The 22,226-nt window shown below is 50.9% G+C and overlaps 2 protein-coding genes across 3 annotated transcripts in view; one reads left to right on the plus strand and one right to left on the minus strand.

Annotated features, from left to right (window-relative positions):
* DDX31 (DEAD-box helicase 31) overlaps nt 1–11,112 on the plus strand; it is a 74,122-nt gene extending 63,010 nt beyond the window's left edge. Inside the window, exon 21 of one of the 2 annotated variants that reach the window (XM_053565652.1) lies at nt 8,509–11,112. In XM_053565652.1, the coding sequence (XP_053421627.1) occupies nt 8,509–8,677 (169 nt within the window). In that variant the 3' untranslated portion in view covers nt 8,678–11,112. The remainder of the gene's footprint in view (nt 1–8,508) is intronic. The other variant, XM_053565662.1, reaches the window with a different exon arrangement.
* A 2,095-nt stretch (nt 11,113–13,207) lies between these two features.
* Nucleotides 13,208–21,063, minus strand: BARHL1 (BarH like homeobox 1). Its single transcript, XM_053571050.1, has 3 exons — nt 20,406–21,063; nt 15,826–16,048; nt 13,208–14,121 (listed from the first exon to the last, which is right to left on the minus strand). The coding sequence occupies exons 1-3, from the start codon at nt 20,869–20,871 to the stop codon at nt 13,827–13,829; spliced, it is 984 nt and encodes a 327-aa protein (XP_053427025.1). The 5' UTR covers nt 20,872–21,063; the 3' UTR covers nt 13,208–13,826.
* Between the last annotated feature and the right edge of the window lie 1,163 nt (nt 21,064–22,226).

Below are 22,226 nucleotides of genomic sequence, written 5' to 3' on the forward strand. Positions count from 1 at the left end.
CAATGCTGGTTCTTCTCTCCCACTTCATCTCCCTGTTCTTTAAATAAAGTGAAAACTTCATAGAGACCTCCCTTGAGTGTGTCCAGCTCGGCCTGGCCTGGCCCCCATCTGGGTCCCATCACTCCTCTCATAGTTGATGCAGCCCCTGTGTCAGCACCCCTAGTGTCCCAGGGGCTCGCTGCACTGGGGCTGCCCATTCTGTAGTGGACCCTGTTCGCTGAGCTGTGGGAAATGATTCAGAACTTATCACTTTTATTTTTCACCCTTTGGTCTGATTTCTACTCTTTAGTCTCTGGAGATTCAAATGCGGCGTGTGCATGATTTGCAAACACAGAAATACAAGGTGGTGTTATCATTGATCAAACCAGTCCCCGGTCCACATGACAGTGTGTCAGATTTCTGATGATGGCTCCCAGCTACCTCGCCTTTTCTCTGTACTGTTAATGATAGTAAACATTTAATGGGCGCCTTCCCAACAGGCGCTGTGATGAGTGGTTTGTTGCCTTAGCTCATAATTTCCACAACCTGTAGGGAACGGCCAGCACTCCCCTGCTCAGGGCCATCTTTTGTCCAGTGGCCCCTGTCTCAGGCTGTACAGCCCCAGTGCCTCCACCTGTGCCTTGGTCATCTAGATGGCTTGTCTCTGCCCATCCACGTTTGCCCAGGTTCTTTTCAAAGTCTGCTTCATGAAATTGTCCAAACACATAATAGAGACTGCCTGGCAAGAAGTAAAATAGGACAGTCACTTCCATTGGTGTCAGAGATTGTGGGTAACCTCAGGGATGTGGCTGCCACTGAGTGGCACTCTGCAGTGGCCAGGCGATGAGCTTGCAATCATGTCATCCCCATTTGACAGGAGGAAAGTGCTGTCCCCATGGTGACCTGAGATTCTAACCCAGACCTTCTTGTTCTAGGTCAAAACTTGTCAACTAAATACCTGCCTGTTTGCATGCATGCTGATTTATATCTCTAACCTTCTAAGAGCAAGAACTTACATCTGTAGAGTGCCGTGGCATCACACAGCTCACAGCAACCTCCAACTCCTGGGCTTAGGCGATTCTCTTGCCTCAGCCTCCCCAGTAGCTGGGACTACAGGCGCCCACCACAACGCCCTGCTATTTTTGTTGTTGTTGCAGTTTGGTGAAGGCTAGGTTTGAACCCACCACCCTCGGTATTTAGGGCCAGTGCCCTACTCACTGAGCCACAGGTGCCGCCCCACTTTTTTTTTTTTGTAAAGACAGATCTCACTCTGTCAACCTGGGTACAGTGCCATGGCATCATAGCTCACAGCAACCTCAAAGTCTTGGGCTCAAGTGATCCTCTTGCCTCATCCTCCTAACTACAGGCAGTCAGCTAGTAGGCTGGGACTACAGGCACCCAGCTAGTTTTTGTATTTTTAGTAGAGACACGATCTTGCTCTTGCTCAGGCTGGTCTCAAACTCCTGAGCTCAAGCAGTCCTCCCACCTTGGCCTCCCAGAGTGACAGGGTTACGGGCATGAGCCACTGCACCTGGCCCAAGTTCACCTTTTTAGCTTAGGCTCATCGTTCTGGTCTATTGTTATGGGTATTACCTCTCCCTGTAAATGTCTTTTTGTCTGAGAATGTGTTAGATATGCTACATACTGTCATCATTGATAATAATGTCATTGATATCAATAATATCATTGATAATAATGTCAAACAGGACAGGCCCAGAGCACTAAGTGCTGGGGTTTGGGACTGGGATTCTACCCTGAGCTTGTCAATCTCAGTATTTTTAGGAACTAGTTCATACTATTTTCAGATACACTAAATGTTTCTATGTTACCCTATATTTCACCATCTTCACAATAATTCATAACATTTCCACAGAGAGTTAAAATCTCTAAAGCATTCTGCCATTCCACCTTCACTCTAGTGCTGTTCTGTACATGAGCCCGTTCTGACGTGTGGAGAGGCTAAGCTCAGAGAAAGCTGCTGACTCTGCAAGGTCGTCAGCTAGGAGAGTGGTGGAGCTGGGATTCCACCCAAGATCATCAGAATTCTGGTCCACACCCTGTCCCCAACACTACTACCTGCCTTCTGAGGGTCAGGCTTAAGTTCTTATAGAACTTCTGGAAGAGTTTTGGTCAGCTGGGCTGAATAATCTCAAAGCTCCCACACCTTCCAGGATTCCGATTCAGCTCTTCACTTTAGCATCAGCCGTAGCTTCATACTATCGCTTTGCTCGTTCCCACTGGAGTCAGACGTGCCTGAGTCTGATCCTGCCCCTGGAACTCAGCAGCACCTTACCTGCAAGGGGGGGTGGGGGCGGTGCCACAGGGCTGCTGTGTAGGGTATGGGGGCAGGGCAAGCACGAAGCTCGAAGCTCGTGTCCGGTGCCGGGCTCAGAGCGAGGAAGTTTGGGAAGTGCTGCACGTCAGTGGGACCCACACTGCCACCATCATGCCTGCCCTGGCCCCAGACTGATTTCTCCTCCTCTGATCTCCATCTTTAGCATAAGACTGAGACCCACTTGTTGTCAGTCTATCCACAGAGCTTCTTGGGAATGTTGTTGCGGTATCCTCTGCCATGGCAGGACTCTGCTGGAAGAGGGGGGATTGTCTGGGAAGATTTTTCTTGATCTCAGCAATCATAAAGTCTTTGAGATGGCTAGCCTGCCAGCATGCCTCTCTGTCAAAGCAGAACCCACAGGCAAGGGGTCTCGATTGACCTCCTTTCCCTTCATTGACCATGGAGGGCAGGGTAGTTTGCCCCCTTCTTGGTAGGCTGAACTTGCATCCCACGCCAGCCGATTCTGCACCTCTGTTGCTCTGAGCGTCATGTTCTCTCTGGAGCTGCTTGTGACCCTTACTGTCCTCTGAGAACCACCAAATCAGACGTTGAGCCTTTTCATCATCTGTGTAGTAAGGCACACATATAGAAACTTCCAGTCAGCCACAAGCCACCTGACGTCATCACCATTTCCTTCTGTGAGCACTTAGAGCCCAGACTTTTCTTGCGGTTGGGGGCGTGCTTCCTTAGCAGAGCCCTTCAGGCCTATGGAGGCCCTGGAACCTTCACCATAAGGCAGACTCATTCAGGTCAGGGAGTACACCTGGCCGGTCTTCAGCCTGTTGTCTGACGAGGCCTCAGTCTCCCTGTCTGTCTGTGTTAATTACGCCACTTTCAGAAAAACCTCACAAAATCAAACAAACTGAAAGCCAGAAGACAGGGTTTGAATAAGTAGAAATTAAAATAATTCATTTCACCCGAAGGTAAAATTCTACCATTTTCTTTTCTTTTTTTTTCTTTTTCATTTTTTCTTTCTTTCTTTTTTTTTTTGTTTGTAGAGACAGAGTCTCACTGTACTGCCCTCGGTAGAGTGCCATGGTGTCACACGGCTCACAGCAACCTCCAGCTCTTGGGCTTACGCGATTCTCTTGCCTCAGCCTCCCGAGTAGCTGGAACTACAGGCGCCCGCCACAACGCCCAGCTATTTTTTTTTGTTGTTGCAGTTTGGCCGGGGCTGGGTTTGAACCCGCCACCCTCGGCATATGGGGCCGGTGCCCTACTCACTGAGCCACAGGCGCCGCCCTTTCTTTTTCATTTTTAAGTATTTCAGTTGGTACTAAGACCATTTGCTTCCCCCACCAAAGTGAATATACAGTTGCTTTCTATTTATAAGATAATGCATGCTCATTATAAAAATACAGGACAGAGAAAAGCTAAAATGTTGCCATAAGCCCACAACCTGAGTCACCGTTGCCTTACATTTATACACCCTTTAGACCAGGGGTCCTCAAACTGCGGCCCGCGGGCCACATGAGGCGATGTGATTGTATTTGTTCCCGTTTTGTTTTTTGCTTTTGCTTCAAAATAAGGTATGTGCAGTGTGTGTAGAAATTTGTTCATAGTTTTGTTTTGTTTTTTTTTTAACTATAGTCCAACCCTCCAGTGGTCTGAGGGACAGTGAATTGGCCCCCTGTTTAAAAAGTTTGAGGACCGCTGCTTTACACTGTCTCTGCATTCATACATACAGGGAGGTATGTGAAGTTTTTTGTTGTTCTAGAATGAAATTAGAATTTGTCTAAAATGAGATTGAACATGTAGGATTTTTTGCTTTTTGCACTTCAGTTATTCAACTATTACTTTTCAGACATACTTTTTCAGGTTCCAAAAGTCTTTGAGATTTGAGGTAATATGAACATTGTTTTATATTAAAATATTTCATGTAAGGAACTTGCTCCTTGTTTAGAAAACCGCAGCATGGTGGTTAAGTGCATAAGCTGGGGAATCAGACTCCAGGAGTTCACGTCTACAGTCTCGCGTTAGGGCTCTTGCCTTGCAGCCCTGGGAATGTTTTGATCCATTTGGTGAGGCCTGTTATCCATGTAGTTGTCATGGACGGCTCTTCTGAAAGTCGGAGGGAAAGTTCTAGATGTGCATTTCAGACCCTTGGGGGAAGGATTTACTGTTCAGTGACTGTCGTGGATAACTGGATGATTCTTGGGAAGAAATAAATTCTCCACATCATACCTACCATAAATCACAGTAAAACCTGGATGGACTTTAATCAATAGCAGACTAGATGATAATGTGCTTGAATGTTTTTGAAGTTCTAGGATGAAGACTTTTCTAAGTGTGACCCTAAATCCATAAACATAAAATATTGACAGACATAACAGCACATAAATAAAAGTTTTAAATTCTGTCCTATAAAAAAATGACAAAAGCCTGCATTAAAATGACTTTTTACCTTGGAAGATCATTCTGTGAATTTGTGGATAAAGTTGAGAGGTGGTCCTGCGATCTCGGTGTCCAGTGGTCACTGTAGGAGACTATATCAATTTACTAATTAGGCTGTGATTTCACCCGATTGGCAGTGCAAGTGGCATCTGCCCGTCCTGCTGAGTGATCCAGCCTGGTAACGAATGGGGGGTTATTTAGCTTTCACTACAAGGGAGTTCCCTGTGGTTAGATAAACTGATCTGTTGCTTGGTAACTAAAGGATTACTATGGTGGAGAAGCCCATTTGAGACGAGTTTGGGTATTTGGAGGGCAAGGAGGGCAAAGAAGTTAGCAGGTTCCTAGGAGCACTGTGGTTTGGCAGGAGGAGAAATTGAGCGCCCATCTCATGCTTGGGTTTAGACAGTTTATCTTCCCATCTGTACTTTACTGTTTCATCATTGGGCCTCAGGACAAAGGAAAAGGATACAGGGAGCGGACTGAGGGACCCCCAGGTCCTGTTGGGGTGGCTGTCATGACAGCAGGTGAAACCCCTGCAGGATTGACCCCAGGGGTCTTCCACCCAAGGAAGAGAGAGGGTCTGGACAATGTGAGCCCTGCTTGCTGGCTGGACCAGCAAGGGCCTCTCCGCTAGTGGACTGCCAGGTCTGTGTCACAGGTGAAAGGACTAGAATAAAGTGTGCAGTAGCTCAGAAATATGCAGGCAGGCAGGACTGTCTCCACAACATGCTTTCTAACTCGGCAGCCTGGACTCAGAGGTCCTCAGTAAACATTCCCGGTCAGTGGCACGGCGTACCCACTGGCAGCCGCCTTCTCTGCCTCGGACCCATCTGTGTTTGTCTGTGAAGGGATAGTTTCAAGGAACTATGGAAGCATCCCCAGCAGGGATGCATGTCCCCCACTGCGTGGATCACACCTGGGTGGGGGCGTTGGAGCCAGTCTCTTGGCCCCATGTGGCAGACTGGCAGTGTGAGCGCACTTGGGGTGGAAGATGCCCTCACACCCTGCTATCTCTATAGGCAACATGCGTATCAATCACCCAAATAAGATCCTGCTTATTTATTTTCCTTAGCAGTGGCAGGAGCGATCATTGCCGTGTGAGAGCTCAGGCTGGGGAGAATATTTTGACTGAAATTTTGCATATTTTGAAACTCAGATTGTTACATTTAAAAATTGTACGTATTGTGAACCTGGCTTCAAACAAGAGGGAAGAAAAAGCATTCCTTCCTGTCAGAACCTTTTCACTCTGTCTGTCATGTAACCTGACTAAAAATAAACTACAAGCACAAGAACTGGCAGGCTTCAGCTTGGAACAAGTGGAGTGTTCGCAGCTGTAGGCCTGTCTCCCTGCTCCCAACCACACGTCAGCCTGCCGATGCCTGGACTGCCACCAGGGATGTGGTGCGCATGGTCCTCAGGGGCATACATGCCCAGGTCAGGGCCACTGACCTCTAGGAAGTGGGGAACATTATCAGAGAGGCCTGGCCCAGCTGTCAAGAGCTTCTGCGTCCACACTGGTTCCTGTGTGGCCCGGAGGAGGTGCATGGCTTCTCTGGACTTCAGTTTCCTCATTTTTAACAGTGGCTGAAATCCACATGCCAGCCACCAGCCGGCATTTTTAATGTTTCACTTCATCTAATTCGTATAGAGCCTTGTGAGCTCCATTTTTCAATATCAGCCCTATTCCCTTGGGAGGAAACTGAGCCACAGAGCTGGAGTGACTCGTTCCATGTCCTCAGCTAATGAGTGACAGAGCCTCCCCTGCTCTGTCCCCTCACTCTCCTTACTCCTTTGTGGTCTGGCTCCTGCCCCATCATCTTACTGGGACAGTCCTTAGAAGACCACAAAGGACTCCCCCGTGTCACATCATGGCCATTTTCCACCTTGGTCCTGCAAATTGTTCTCTCCTCCTGGACAGGCAGCTTACTGGGAAGAGCATGGGCTTCAAGTCCGCCTGCCCTGGGTTGCATTCTGGCTTCTGCACTGACCAGCTAAATGGTCTTGGGCAAGTCACTTCCTCCTTGAATCTTGGTGACCTTATCTGTAAAGTAAGGGTGATGATCACACCTACTTCACTGAGCAAGGCTGTGGGAGACAATGTGCATAAATCATTTCACACAGAACTGAGAAGCCGTGTACTTGCGGTCTTCTTGGTAAATCCTGCCTCTGGCACATGCACACACCCTGTGAACTCCTACCCCTTAATTATCATCTCCTAATTATCCCCTTGTTTCAAATCTGTTTTCCCCACAAAGGTTGGATTTGTGTTTCTTTCTATATGTTACCTTAGAAAACACCATTGTGACTATAACCCTGTCCTCTGGAGTTTGGTTATAAATAGGTGTTATTGCTTTAACCCAGTTATAATAGGCTTCTGGAAGCTTTCATAGTCATGTTAATAGCACAATATCAGTCTTGTTTCTAATTCTTGGATTTTAAAAGCATCTGTTGTGTTTATTTTGGTCACAAGTTGGGTCTAGTTTATCCTCTGATTATTACAGCAAAGAAAATGCTGTAATTATAATAGTAGACCATAACATTTGCTTTTTGTAAGAATGTTATGATTCCATATTATCCTGAGACACTGACATTTTGGGAGTGAAGAAACTGCCATCAAGGCAGTTTGGATTTATCAGTAATGGTTTTTAATTGTTTTGGTTAAAATCCCTCCTTAAGTCTGGCACAATGGCTCACACCTATACTCCTAGCACTTGGGAGGCTGAGGCGGGTGGATTCCCTGAGCTCATGGGTTCAAGACCAGCCTGAGCCAGAGTGAGACTTTGTCTCTAAAAATAGCCAGGCGTTGTGGCAGGCACCTGTAGTCCCAGCTACTTGGGAGGCTCAGGCAGGAGAATCGCTTAAGCCCAAGAGTTTGAGGTTGCGGTGAGCTATGACAGCACAGCACTCTACCAAGAGCAACAAAGTGAGATTCTGTCTCAAAAAAAAAAAAAAAATCCCTTCTTAAACATTATTTTACTCATCAATTTTCTTAATTATTCTTTTGCACTATTGAACATCTACCACCTTCCTCTGATCTTCTGATCACGTGGTTAAGACTCTGTCTCTTGACAACAGTTACTGCAACTGAATATCCAAGGTTGATTTTCGACCTGGCATTATCCAAGTGTATTAGGCAGTTCTGTGTGGGTCACAGAAGGTTGCTCTTCTGAACCTTGGTCCAGAATTGACAAGCCTATACCTTGAGTTTGGGTTTAGAAGGGTCAGAAATATTTTCTAAGAGTGTTTTCAGTCAATGAATAACTATCTGACTGACAGCCCAGTCATTTGGACCCAGTAGGGCTGCATGGACCCCGCTGGGCTCTGCTCCCGCTGGGCTGAGTCCCAGGCTGCCGGTTTCCCAGGAGGAGGCCAGTTGCTGTGAACAGTCAGGACTACCAGAGTGGCTGGCTGGCTTCCCTTCACTGCCTTGTGTTGTTGAGCTGTAAGGTGGTTTTTCCCTGTCCTTTGGCAAACTGCTGTATCACACACCTCATTTGCCATCAGAGTGTGAGGGTGTATAGTTCCTTTTTTTCCCATGAAAACAACACAGAACAAAGCTTCACTTTTAAAAAATGCCGTGATATTTGCCACCGTTATGAAAAAAATCTGTCAGCTCCGTATTTAATCTTCTGGTGCATGGAATATCAAAACAAGCAGTATTGAAAAAAAAATTGTACTTCTGTTAATACAAAAATGTCAGCTTCACAATCTTGGAACCAGCTGCCATCAACCTCTTTCCAAATAGGAAAGAAAAAAAATAATAAAGTTTCTTTTCCCCTCTGCTTGTTACTGTTCTTCAGGCCTGACCTTCCTAAGAAGACCCAGAGTAAACGCCACCTTGCCGAAATCTTACGTTCCGAATACTCCAGTGGGTTGGAGGCCAGTGTCGCCAAGGTCAAAAAGCGAGACAAACGGAGAGCCTGGCAGCACCGCCCAGCCAGCGCCGCTCTGGCCGTGGGAAAAAATTGAGAAGCAGAAAAAGACCAGAAAAGGCTTACTGAAAGACTGAGACTTCCCAGAAAGTTTTTTAAAAATCTCTCTCCACAGGTCTGAGTGTCAGAGTGGATCCGGGAGGCCCCAGTGGCACTGGATGATTCCCTTCCCCCCCATTTGTCAGAAGAGCCCAGTGAAAAATAACAGGCCTTCCCCTGAAGAGGAAGTCTCAGCAGGAGCCCCAGCCCTTATCTCCTGTGGGAGGAGCGCTGATAGAAGTCAGCGGTAGAGAGTCAGCACAGCATGAACTAGCCAAGTAACTGTAGGAGCCGCCTGTGTGGATCCCATCGTGTCCATTCGCCTTCACCCAGGCACTGACTTGCCCTGGATGAGCTTGTGCCCACCCTTGATGTGGTAGTGCCCTGTGCACCATCCTGGCAGGGGTTTGATTGTTGCCACTCAGTAGTTCAGAAGAGTTTCACAGCTTCACTTCAGCCCTATCTATGCATATTTTGGCTTTAATTTTGGGAAGTAAAATGGCAAAAACTGGATTTGGATTTGTAAAATGAGAAAAAGATAATTATCAAATAATCATTTTTATGTACAAATGCTTTGTTAAAAAGGACAAAGTTTTGGGCGGCGCCTATGGCTCAAAGGAGTAGGGCACTGGCCCCATGTGCCGGAGGTGGCGGGTTCAAACCTGGCCAAGCCAAAAACTGCCCCCCACCCAAAAAAAGACAAAGTTTTTGGTCTGGCTTAAAAATCTAATGTGTTTTCAGGCACAGTAGGAGTCCTCTTATTTTCTTATAGAAATGTGATTCTGTAAACAACAGTGTTCATCCACGTACATTGCTCCTTTCCTGTCCACAGAAAATTCACTCTCTCAGGGCTGATTTACTGTTGCCTTTTTATTATTTGCCTTTGAAGTCAAAAGGCCCCAGCATCTGAGCTTTTTTTTTTCTGCATCAAATTCCATCTTCAAGAAAAGTCTGGGGGGTCTTTGTATTGTAACCCAGGCCACAGCTGCCCTCCCCTTCCCTTGTGTTTTCGGGGAGGTTTGAAAGAGGCCTCCTGGAGCGTATTGATTTCCCAATAAATGTAAGATTTGGACACTTTGAGAGGGGTCCAAACGAGAAAGGGTTAAAAGCCTCTGTCCTCCCAGGTTGGTCTCATCTGTGGTTTCCCAGGATGAGTGTTGAGGCCGCACTTCAGACTCCCAGGTCCCCCTGAGCTAAACAACCAGGAGAGGACGGTGAGAGGGGCAAGGTGGGCCTTTCTGCTGACCACGGAGGAGTCAGCGTCCTTGCCTTGTTCCAGGCACACACAGGCTAGCGTCAGCTAACACCAACACCAAAAAGGCCTCCAGTGTGGGGGTGCTGTGGGCCTACTGAGAATTGATCCTCTGCCTGAGGAAAAACTGGACCTTCTCAGAGTTGGCAGTCACATACAAATTCATAGAGACCCTTGGTGAAATTTGTAACAGTAATAATGAAAAAAAAAAAACATAGCACACATCAACTGGGCAAATCTGCCACTTTTCTTTTATTTCAGTGTGTAATGGTTCACACAATTTGGATGAGAAAAGGAGGGATCAAACTTTATAGACAAAACCCAGCTGTGTGAAAAACAGGATTAATGCCAGTGATTGGGGTTGATCAAAGAGAAACCTTACTTTTTTCCCATAGTGTTGATTTCATAAAAGGGTGAATTGGCAGACATCAAATTCCTGCTGGGGGAGAGAAGTGTTAGAATGGTACAAAGTGTAAGTGACTGTAATCCCAAGATCAAAACTTACACACCTGGTGTGCTAACTCTTGGGCGAGGATTTCCTGCCGTAGACGCTATGTGGATGTGTTTCTATGTAGAATCAATGTATGAATCAATAAATGTATCCCAGTTACTAAAAAAACATGGATTTAGCAGATTAAGGGTTAATATTATTTAAATAACCTTAAATAAATCTCTTTCTCTTATGGCTCCAGACAGATTATACATTTCAGGCATCAATTAGGCTAAGCTTTAGCCTAATTCCATTGTACATAATATAATTTTTATGTGTATTTTTAATCATGCCTCTTTTTTTAATTTCTCAAACTTACCCATATCTGTGTCATAAGCCTGTTTCCCACATTTAAAGTCAGAGAATTTGGGCATTTATTGGAATGTTGCATCCTGAAGCGTTTTTCTCTGGTGGGCTTATAGAAGGCTTTTGGGGATCTAAAACATCCTCATGTTCCCAATCCTTAAGGGCTGCCAGTCTTCAGAAGGGCCCCCATCCCACTCAGTCACTAAGGGGACAGAGTCCTGGGTGAGGGAGTAAGTGGGTGTTGATGCAATGAGACAGCACTTTCCTCTCTTAGAGCAGCAAGGGATATTTTTTGACAAAACCTAGTAGGTTCTTTTGGGTTTTTTTCTTTTCTCCCTGGAGTGAAGAGAAGTGAGTGTAGGGAATACACACCTTGTAAGTCTAGTGTGTAACAAACTGCCAGAGGCCTTGCTGCTTCCCGCTTCAGGTAGCTCTTCCCCATGCGGTCCATGGAACCCTTAAAACCCACCATCCTTAGAGGTGAGAAATAGAAGGCTTTTCTACTAGTTGCCCGGCTTGAAGGGGTATTAACCGGTCTTGTTAATCACCTCCATGACCATTATACTTTATCTCTTAATCTGCTCCACCATAGGAAAAATTCCCAGTGAGGCCTTCGCAGAAGCCTAGTAGGGAGAGCTGAACTTCTTTTAAACTTTGTTGCCCCCTGCCCCCTTGAGTCCAGGTTTATAAGGGGGTAGGTCGCTGGAGGAGGAGCCCCTCCTATTGTTCAGTATCCTTCCCCACAGTCATTTCTATTTTAAATGAGAGCTCACCCAGCCCCCGCAGCTGGAAACAGAGAAACCAATTTAGCCTTCCAAGTGGATGAAGGCAGAAGCCCACTTCACAGTGAAGGCAGCGAAGTTATTATTACAGATGGTTGTATAGGACAATTTAAAATATTGTAATTATAAACTTGTAGGGAAGACTTGTTCTTCATTAATGTAAGATATGAAACCGCCTCTGAGGTACAAGGACAATTACATAGTTGAGAATGTGTGTGTGATTTACACTGCTGCTGTGTAAATGTAAGGGTGGTTGCTCCCGTCTACTCCTTCACTCGCACAAAATGAAAAGCACACCAGTGCAAGTTGTCCTTTGATAGGTTTTTAATATGATTTTAAAGAGTTTTGTTTGGTCTCATTCTTATTCAATGAGATTAATTTAAAGCACTTATCCCCTGGGTTTAAGTCAATCCATGTAGGATTTGGGCAGGGTTTGTTGCTTGGGGGGTTTTGTTTGCAGGAGGCTATGAGAGACTCCTTTCCCACTTCATTAACCCTGAGTTGGGGACAGTCCCTCCTCGCCCCCCACCACAGCCAGAGCTGGGGATTTACCAACCCCCATTCACATGCAAAAGAACTCGAAAGCCGAGGGGCTCCTTGACTTAATTAGCTGCTGTGCATTTTGCAAAATTAGAATAATACCCTCTCTATCCCGGGTAAGAAAAGCTGCCGTGCTGGGGTGTTGGGGGGCGGGGAGGAAACAGTAGCAGCCCTGGCCTTGAGTCTGCTTTCCAGGCGGTTGGAGTCCGGACAGTGTCCATCCCTCCACCGGGCTGTCCTTACGGGCAACCCCGCCACAAGACGAGAGGGGGCAAGGCTTGCCGGGCCCCCAAACGTCCCGGCCCCTCGGGTCAGGGATCTGCAGGTGGCGTGTGGGAGGGGAACACCTGCGCCAGCCTCCCAAGAGGGACTGGAAGGTGACCTTGTACCTAACGTGAACCGAAGGCCTGGGGTCTGACTCAGGAATTAAAGTCCCTCTCCTGAGGTCCTGTAGCCACAGGCCGGAGCGGTGGGAAAGGATGGGGCAGACGTTGGGATTCGGCTCCCCTCCGAGTCTCACTTCCAAATTACTCCCGGGGTAAATGGGGAAGTGAGAAAATGCCGACCTGGGGGCAGTTACCCGATGCGGCGTCAGGTTCAGGGTCGTAGGAAGGCGCGCTGACTCCCACGCACCGGAGCGGGAGCGGGAGCGGGAGCGGGAGCCGCCTCGGCGCCCGCCAGCGTCGGAACCCGAGCGGGCGGAGGGTGGGGGTGATGGAGGGAGCAGCCTCGGAGCCCATCTGTCCGCCCTGCGCCCGCCGGGCCGGTCACCAGCTGCCGGGGCCCTGGTCGCAGCCAGATGAGTCGGCTCAGCGAGGGCACCGCAGCCCTGCCCGAAGCCCAGTGTGGCTGGGCGCTGACCCCCCGCCCCCGGCCCCAGACCGTCTGGGAGCAGCCAGGAACCAGATGCAGAGGAAGGGGAGGTGGGAGAACCGGCTGGCCTCGTCGCAGAGATGGGGAGACTGAGGCCAGGAGGGGAGGCCGCAGCCCGAGGCCCCCTGCACATGTCCTCAGCACCAAGGACGAGGAGGGGACAAAAACATTTCATTATTGAGGATGGAAGGGGACCTTGTCCGGGGAGAGGAAAATGGTTGTTGAGGCCGGTTGGAGAGGGGCTTGAGTGTGGACAGACCCATGGGAGCCGGGACTGGCGCCTGGTCGTTTGTAAGAAGTTTATTTAGACATTTAAAAAAGGGAGAACCCGACAAGCCTGGCCAGAGGTGGGGGCTGGGGTCAGGTGGGTGGACGAGCCCCTACGACCCCTTCCTGCCCCGCCTGGGAAGGGGTGGAGGCCACAGGCCACAAACTCACTAATTCACGGACACGGTCACGGGCTCATGGATCACGAATAAATAACTTCATATACACTCTGCACACGGTATGTACAGCCCAGCCGCCGGCCCGGCACCGGGATGAGGGTGGGGAGCTCTGCACGCCCCTTCCCTCCCCGGCAGGGTGCGGGAAGAAGGGTTGGTCTGCTGCTGCAGCAGGGAAGGGAGGGAGCAGAGCACGAGCTTGAACCCCACCAGCTCCAGGGAAGGAAAGGGGCGCCCTGGGGAGCCGGCAGAGACCGGGGGCGGGGAGGGGGCAGAGACGCGAGTACACCCAGCGGGTGGAAGTGGCTCCCGGGTGGAGCAGCCAGCCCGGGGAGCGGACGCCAAGAAGGGCTAGGGAGACGAAGTCCGGGTCCGGGCCGGTCGGGGACACCGCGCAGGGCCCCTTCCTTGGAAGGGGCATCGAACTCCGCGCCCTCCGACAGGCGTGCGGGGCGGAGACCTCACCGAGGCTGCGCGGCGCGCGGGAGGACGCCGGCCAGCGGTGGCAGCGGCGGGGGCGGCTCGCCGGCGCCCTGGAGTCCGTGGATGAGGATGCGGGGCACCAGAGGCCTCTGCAGGGCGGGCGGCGGCGCGCTGGGGCCGCGGTACAGGTAGAGCGCGGCGCCCGGGTCCAAGTTGGAAACTAGGCTCTGCGGGTAGAAATAAGGCGACGGGAACATCCGCTGGAGCGCTGAGTAATTGCCTGCCTCCGCCAGCAGCTCCAAACCAACGGCCGTCTGTCGCTTCCATTTAGTCCTGGAGACCGAAATAAATGCGCAGGGCAGAGTCAGCGGTAGGGCCAGCAGCGACCCCTTCCCTCCGATGGCTTGGCCCAGAGCGCCGGAAGGGAGCCCGGGAGGGACGGTGCTAACTTGTGAATAAATAACGTTGTAAATAAATAACGCTGTGCCATCACTGCCTTACGCCCATCTTTAATCGTCCATAGGTCTTCCCTGACTCTTATCCCCATTTTACAGAAAAGAAAACTGAGGAGGCGTGCCCAGCACTCTGGGGGGCCGAGGTGGGTGGATCGCTTGAGCTCACGAGTTCCAGACCAGCTTGAGCAAGAGTGAGACCCCGCCCCCCAAAAAAAGAAAATGAAAAACTGAGGCAAGAGGATCACTTGAGCCCAGGAGTTTGAGATTGCTGTGAGCTATCATGGCACAGCACTCTACCCAGGGCGAAAAAGCGAGACTCTCTCAAGAAAAAAGAATAAACAAGAAAACTGAGGAGGTGCGAGGCCGCGTTCTATAGGCTGTCTGAACCCAAAGCCTAACCTGGCTGCACTCCGCTCAGTGATGGTTGATCAGGCCCTTGCTGCTGGGTGTGGAGGTGGGATCCCCCTGAAGAGGGTGAGGGAAAGGGGGAAGGGGCTGCTGGTGCTGGAAAGGTGTGAGGTTAATCTTCCCACAAGAGGCTAGGGAGAGGCAGGTGCTTCCGAAGTACTCCGGGTGGCAGCACCTCTGGAGATGACAGCTGGAGAGGATGGCTGACAGAGAACGCACCCACCCTCAGCATCCAGGCCCCAGGTGTGGGACAAGCCTCTGAGTCCTGTCTGGCCCCAAAGTGAGGAGGCTTCGGGTTGGCCGTCCAGCCTTTGGCTCACCTGCCAGGGCCCACCAAAGTGGGCTCAGCTACACTAGCACTGGTTCCCTCCCTGAATTATTCATCATCATCATAATTGTGTAATTACTATAACAGGTCTTAATTATTGATGCCCGGAGCAGTAATCGGTATTTATTATTAATGGGGCGATGTGTTCAGAGGCTTGTTTATGAAAAGCACGGGTGACTCTGTGTGTGTGACAGTAAGTTGTGTCAATGTGAATATGTCAATGTGTGTTACCATGTGAGTGTGTGTGGCTGTGTGGTTTGTACGTGTGTATCTAAGTCTGGTGAATAGATTCAGGAGGGAAATTAGGAAACAGGTTTAAAACCAGTGTCCCAAAGCAAACTTCCCAGTCACCCACCTCAGATCTGGGGACTGGGAAGGCTGGGGAGGCCAGAGGAGCCCAGTGACAGCTGGATCACCTGCAGCAGCCCCCTGCACTAAGCCTGCTTGTCTCCTTCCACAAGGCTGTCACCTTTCCCATGGGACTTCCTCTGGGAATTCTCAGAGGCTCCAAGCCAGACCTAGGTGAGGGCTGGTAGGTTTGGGGAATACCCTGAAGGATCTCCCAGTGGGATGGGGCAGGACATGGGCCTCTGGTGGCCTCTGTGTCTGTCTTGGAGAGGGGTGTGAATAGGCACAGGACACTAAGTCTAATCCTGTCTCTGTCCCTCACTGTGGGACTTGGGGCAAAACCATCTCCTCATAGGGCCTCAGTTTCCCCACTTTTATAGACTGGGGGAGGCTCAAGGGGCCTCCTTTAGCACAGGCTATGGACTCTTGGTCTGCTGAAAGAGCTGTCAGGAAAGGGGAAAGACCCATCTGGCCCCTGCCCCCCCCCCCAGGCCTCACCTACGATTCTGGTACCAGGTCTTGACCTGCGTGTCGGTGAGGTTGAGGGAGGCAGCCAGCTCCATGCGGTCCTGCACACTCAAGTACTTCTGCCGCTCAAAGCTGCGCTCTAGCTGCGCCAGCTGATGGTCAGTGAAGGCCGTGCGTGCCTTGCGTGGCTTTTTCAGGCGCACCGGAGGACTGTCCCTGGAGCTGGAGATCTCACGGTCACCTTCCTCCTTCACTGCGGACACACAGTGGCATTATCAGTGACCTCACTGCCAGCTGCCCAAGCCCTCTTACCCCAACCAGCCGCTGGCCCGTTGCATTTGTGTGAATGTGACTCCTGACCACTGTGGCCCTGCGGCACCCAGCAAAGCCACTCAGAGCCGGACATCCCCGGGCCTTGGGAACAGGGTATGTACCCTGACTGTGGGGGACTGCGGCAGGAGCACCGACATGGCTGAGATGCACTGGCGGCTTCATGGAGGAAGTAATCCAAAGCCCAGAGAACCCTGCCCGATTTTGCCGCACCCCTCCCTGGAGGGGTAAGCAGAACCACCTACTGGCATAGGGGAGGGCTCAGGGTTCCTGGCGGAGTGACCTCTGTCCCCTTTCCCCACCACCGCCATGACAGGGAGGGAGCTGAAAGCCAAAATCTGGGGAGAAAAACCCGCATGGAGGGACAGACCCTGCTCACCCCAAAGCAGCTCTTGTCCTGAAGAACAGGCTATTGTATACAGTGGCTCCCCTTTGGGTGTGACTGTATAGTGACGGTTTTCCTTGACACCTGGGCTGCCCACACACTGCAGGGTGGAAGGCTGGGTGCCTGGGTCTGAGGGCACAAAGCACTTGGAGAAATAAACCACTTTTCGACTCTGTGAGCCCTGCCCCTCGGGTGGTATGCACCGCCACCGAGGTCTGTTTTCCCAAGTTGATACATCGCTCACTGTGGCTCCTGCTACACCCTCACTGGCCACAGCTAGATGGTGTGTTTACACCCCACGGTGGGGACACAGCAACGAGGGCCCAGCTCCTGAGTGAGGTCTAAGAAAAGATCCGAGGCGGGTGGTGTCTTTTTTCCCCAAACACTTTTCATCGGGGTTGACTGCACAGAAAACTCACAATCGAACAAGCTCAGTGCTCACCCTGCTCTCCCCCTGAAGAGATTACATAACCAAGCAGACCACTTCTCCCAAACTGGCCTCGGTGGGCTGGGCCTTTTCCCCCACACCCTACCCCCATTTTTATCTCTGTTCTTTTTGGTGAGTTTCTTTTTTAATCATTTTTTTATGGTGAGTTTCATTATGCGTGGCTTTTCAGTGATTCTGGGGTTCAGCTGAATGCGAGTTAATTTCTCTCCATAGGAAACAATAATCCGGTTAATTGAGCCTCTGGGGAGGGAGACTTCAACCGGAAAGGCAGCGCTTCGCTGCAGGGAGGGAGCGGGCACCGGGTGCGCTAAGGCTGTTGAGCGGGAGGAGAATGCTCGGCAGAAGCCGCTGTCGGAGCGCTTCTCTCTGACTCCCTCCAGGCCAGTGCCCCGCTTTCCCCGCTCTGCAGGCTCTGCACTCTGGGGCTTGGCCACAGTCGGGGATGGGGCTGTGTTAGGATGGGGGTGAGAAACACCCACCTGAGTCATCTCTGCCAAAGGCAGGTCGTTTAAACAAGTTGGAGGAAACAATCATCGTCCTTGGAACTTCAAACTTGGTAGTGCAGAAATCTTACTTTTTAATTACCCTGACTGTGTATGAAAACTCTCCACCTCTCAAAACTGAGGTCTGAGGTAGGGCCAGGGTGTTGAGTTTGTGGCGTCAGGAGGAAGCGGTCAGCTACGGGGGAGCAGGCTTCCTTTGGTCAGTTCCTGGTTGCAGGCTGGAGCCTGTGGGTGCAGGATCTGTGCCACTTTGCTCTGCCTCTGCCTCTGGAACAGGCTCAGCCTCGTGGGCCCTTGGCTTCCTAGACTTTGGTCTGGAAGCTACATTTCAGTGTCCCAAAGTTGGAGGGCCACCGACCCTGCCTTCGGGCAACAGAGCACACTGGTTCACTTCCTCCTTGGACACCGGCAGCTGCCAGCTGCTACTATTGTTCAACTGCTTTACCTCAAAACCCAGTTTCCGTTTCTTTAAATACAGAGTGTCCCAAAAGTTGCCCCCAAAGTCGCCATACATAGGGAAAAAGGAAAATTGTAGCTACACATGACTTTATTTACAAAATATGATGAAATTTTACGAAGAAGTGGCCAACATGTGTAGAATATTTTGTAAAATTTTGTAACGAATGTTTTGTAAATAAAGGTGCACTTAACTACAATTTCCCATTTTCCCTATGTGGGGTGACTTTTGGGATACCCCATGTTATGTTTGAGGAGCCTTTGATACCAGCAACTTGGGGTGAGACTGACTTTCCCCCACACCCTCCCTGGAGGACATGACTGATCCTGGAAGGTGGCTGGGGAATCTGCAGGCTTAGATGGCCCTGGACTGGCTCAGTGGATCTCTCTCAGCGGCTTCCTCACCCGGGCTCTGAGAAACACTCCACGCGCATGCAGCCTTACTGAATGTTCCTACGTCTTTTTTTACTCCAGTGCAAAGGTGGCAGCGCCTAGGGTGGGGGGTTGTAGAAGACCTTCTATTCCCTTTGCTCCAAACCTTTTCAAGGGACAGTGGACAGTTATCACCTCCTGGATCTAACATTATCGAGGATGGGAGAAGATTGACATTCCAATTACCATAAATGGAACCTCTCCTCAAAATCCTAACTGGGAGCAAAGAAATAAAAGGAGCCAAAACCCAAACTATTTCCCCACCACCACCACCACCAGCCATTAGCATGTAAGAGGCTGGAGATTCTTGCCCCTTGCTCGCTCTAACCATAAAGCCAGGTGTTGTTGCAAATCGTAAATAATAGAGTGTTATGAATATATATTTACAGCACCTTCCTAGCCTTCCTGCCCACATCTGGGCACGTTTTCTCTGCCGCTCTAAACAGGTGCTGCAGGGAGAAGCAAGGGTCTCTGGGGCAGGTGCGGGGCTCCTGGCACCCACCCCATGTCTCTGGGTCTCGTCCTGGCTGTGCTGGTTCAACCTGCCCATTTTCCAGGCACTGGCCCAGTCTGGTTGAAGATGGCGTGGCCACTTGTGTGGTGGAAATGGAGAGAAATGGGATGTGGAGTAGGACACCAAGTGGGTTTTAGTTTGGTTTGATATGTCCACAAACGAATTCTTGGTTGGAAGGAGAGTGCTACACAAGCCTTCCTCAATTTTGCGAAGGCTTAGTAGAAATGAGGGCCAGAAGGTGTGGGGACTAAGGGCAATAACGAAATTGGCCTTGAGGGGGAAATTTTGTCTCCTGAAAAAGGTTCTGGGAATTCAGTATATGACAGAAAGAGCTCAGAACAGCCTGAGAGAGGCTCTAGCTTTGTGTTAGACAGGAGGCGAGGCTTTCTCCCAGGAAACCCAGATACTTCTCCTCACAGCCACCTCTTGACTTCTGCCTTAGAAAGAAGTTTATGTTTCTGGCCCCAACAAACAGCTAAAGTTGAGGTCATGGCTAGAGGTCAGAAACAAAATTAAAGAACTCCTTCCTCTTCACTCTCCTTTTTTTTTTTTTTATTTCTTTCTTCCTTTCCTTTCTTTCCTTTCCTCTTAATCCTGATCTCAGCTCCTTAGTTAAGACAGAATGAAAAAGGAACAAACAAACAAAAAAGGCAAATGAAGGGGCAGCAACCCTAAGGTAGGGAGAGACAGGACTGGTTACTCAGGAATTTCTAGGTCTCGACTACAATCTGGAGTTCTCTGCACAGTGTGCTCAGTCGCACACCGATGGGGATCGGGATCCGGGACTAACCCCACGTCAGTGTTTTTCTGTACTTTCTGTCATCCAATTTAGCTAGATGTGTGAAAACCCTTTTTGGTGGGGGAGGGGGTCGATCCCTGACACCCGCCCTTGGACATGCAACTGTTAAAATTCAGGGAGGACTCACGGGCAGGTACAGGGTCCTCCCCTCTGCACTGGAGCTCTGAACCTGCCGGGCAGCTGCTGGTTCTGCCTGGAAGTGACTGCTTCCTTCTGCCTGATCTCAGGACCCAGTGAAAAGGAAAGCCCCGTTTCTTTTTCTGTCTGGAAATTTAGATTAAAGGGCAGAAAATTCTGACTGTCCTCAGGGCTCCAGCTGAAATTCTCCGGCTAGATTTTCACTCATCAACAGAATCCTTTGGGTCTCTGTTTTTCTGCAAGATATCTTCCCAGAGAGCCACTGTTCTGATAGGAACATACTGGGCCCACCAGCCCCACTGGATGGGCGGTAGCCCCAGGTGGAGTTTAGAAAGTTTGCTTTGCAGTGTTTCGGGGCATCTCTCCGCTGGCACAGTATCCCTCCCCTCCCCCACTCTCTCCACTGGACTCTTTGTTGCCCAAAGGCCTAACCACAGGACTGGCTGAGATGTTTGGACAAGACCAACCCCTCAACTTGAGCCTTAGGGGAGCTCCACGGTGAGCAGGTGAGCGCGTGCATGTCCCCAAGTGTGTGCATACAAGTTTTAAATACCACTTCTCAGAGATATAACATTCTTCTAAGTTTTCGCTTCCCATTTTCTTACCTTTGTACTCAGAGTCTGACGAAGCATTGCTACCACTTTTGTCCAGCTTGTCTCTAAAGTCCTCGCCGGCCTTGGCTGCAAGACGGCCACCAGGCTCAGGGGCTGCCGGCTGCCCGCTGCTGGAATAGGGTGCACAGGCCGCAAGTGGTTTACAGTCGGCAAGGATGTCCCTGATCAGAAAGGAGGAGGTGACGGTGCGCGACTGGGCCGGTGCTGAGAGCTGCCCGGGCTGCAGGTGGGAGTCCAAACCTGGGCCGGATGCCCCGCCGGGCCGTGGGGTGCCTGTCTCCAGACAGTCCCTTCCTGGAGAGGCTGGTGAAGAGCAGTCGCTGCTGCTCTCTGAGCGTGGACTCAGCTCCAGGGGCGAACGGCAGTCCCCGAGCAAGGGGTCCCCCTTGGGAAGGGCGGGGCTGCCCGCGCGGTGGGAGAGAATGGAGTCGATCCCAAAGCCATTGGAGCCTTCCATAGCCAAGCTGCGACCTGTCCTCCCCAAAAGCTCCCCACCCACCCCCAGCCCCAGCCGCCGCTGCCCCTGCCCCTAGCTGCGGGCTGGCATGGGGAAGGCGGGCAGGGAGCCTGCGGGCACCTTGGACGGAGTTCAGCCTTGGGGGAGCCCGGGAGCTCTGGGCCAACCTCCTCTGCGCATTAGATCCAAAAGGGCTCAGCGCGTCTTTCGCAGCATCGCGCCGAGCCGCTGAGCCGAGGGGGGGTGGTGGGAGTGTCAGGGAGGAATGGGAGGGAGGGCGCGCCAAGTTGGGGAGAGCAAGGGGGAGACGGCCGGCCTGGGGCCCCCTTGGCACAGAAAAAAAGAAAAAACGCGAGGTGGTTGTAATCTAAATGAAGAACGGCTTTTAAAAAATCCAAACAGCACGCTTCCTCCGGGCAAGCGGTGGCCGAGGGCAGCGGGATCAGCACCGCGGATAGCGGCGGGCCCGGGCCGCTCTACCGGCCGGCGGAGCCGAGCGCACCTGGCGGCGTCAGCACCGCGGACAGCGGCGGCGGCCGGCGGCTCAACGCGCTGCACCTGCCGGGGAGATGCGCTCGCGCCCTGCGCGCCGGGCCCCGGCAGCACCGCGGACAGCGCCCGGCGGGTCCGTGCGCGCCTCTCCTCCCCCCCTTCCTCTAAAAAATGAACTTGTGTCACTTTTACTTTGGAGCTGAGTGGGGTTTTTTTTTGTTTGTTTCTTTTTTTTTCGTTGTGTTGTGTTTTTTTAAAACGGGACTCGCCCACGTGTCCCCGGAGTGATGACGCTGATTGGCTCCCTCGATTTTGGGGGTGATGTCACGGCTCCGCAAGCCGCTGCCCGATTCCCTTTCAGTTTGATTAAAAGAGACACTGAATTAATTACAGCACAGACCCAACTGTTTACCGGCGATTTCCACGCGGTTTGCTTTCATTAGGCCGGTGATGAGGCTCAGCCCAGGGCGTGCGGCTGGCGGGGAGGGGGCTGCGCTCCCGGGGGGCTGGGATGGACGTTTTTTAAGTGTTACGTGACCCTTTCCCACAGTTATTCAGATTATTTGTCCGTGGGTATTTCGTAAATCCTTCTTCTTCCCCCCTTTTCCTTCCTCCAGCTTCAGAAAACGACTATACCCAATGGAAGAAAGAATTACTGGTGGTGGAGAACCCCTTTTCTAGTGTGGGGAAGAAATTTTAATCCGTTATGTTGTTTTCAGGGCATTTCTTTTGGGTTCTAGATATTTCCCTGTAGGACAATTTGCATCCCGCCCTTTCTCGCCTCTTTGGGCCTTGCAAGCTTAGTAGGGGTGAGGAAAGCCTGTGTCAGCCCAGAAAGTGATGAGAATGGTGGCTTCACTCCA

Source organism: Nycticebus coucang, chromosome 2 (assembly GCF_027406575.1).
Source record: "Nycticebus coucang isolate mNycCou1 chromosome 2, mNycCou1.pri, whole genome shotgun sequence".
NCBI lineage: Eukaryota > Metazoa > Chordata > Mammalia > Primates > Lorisidae > Nycticebus > Nycticebus coucang.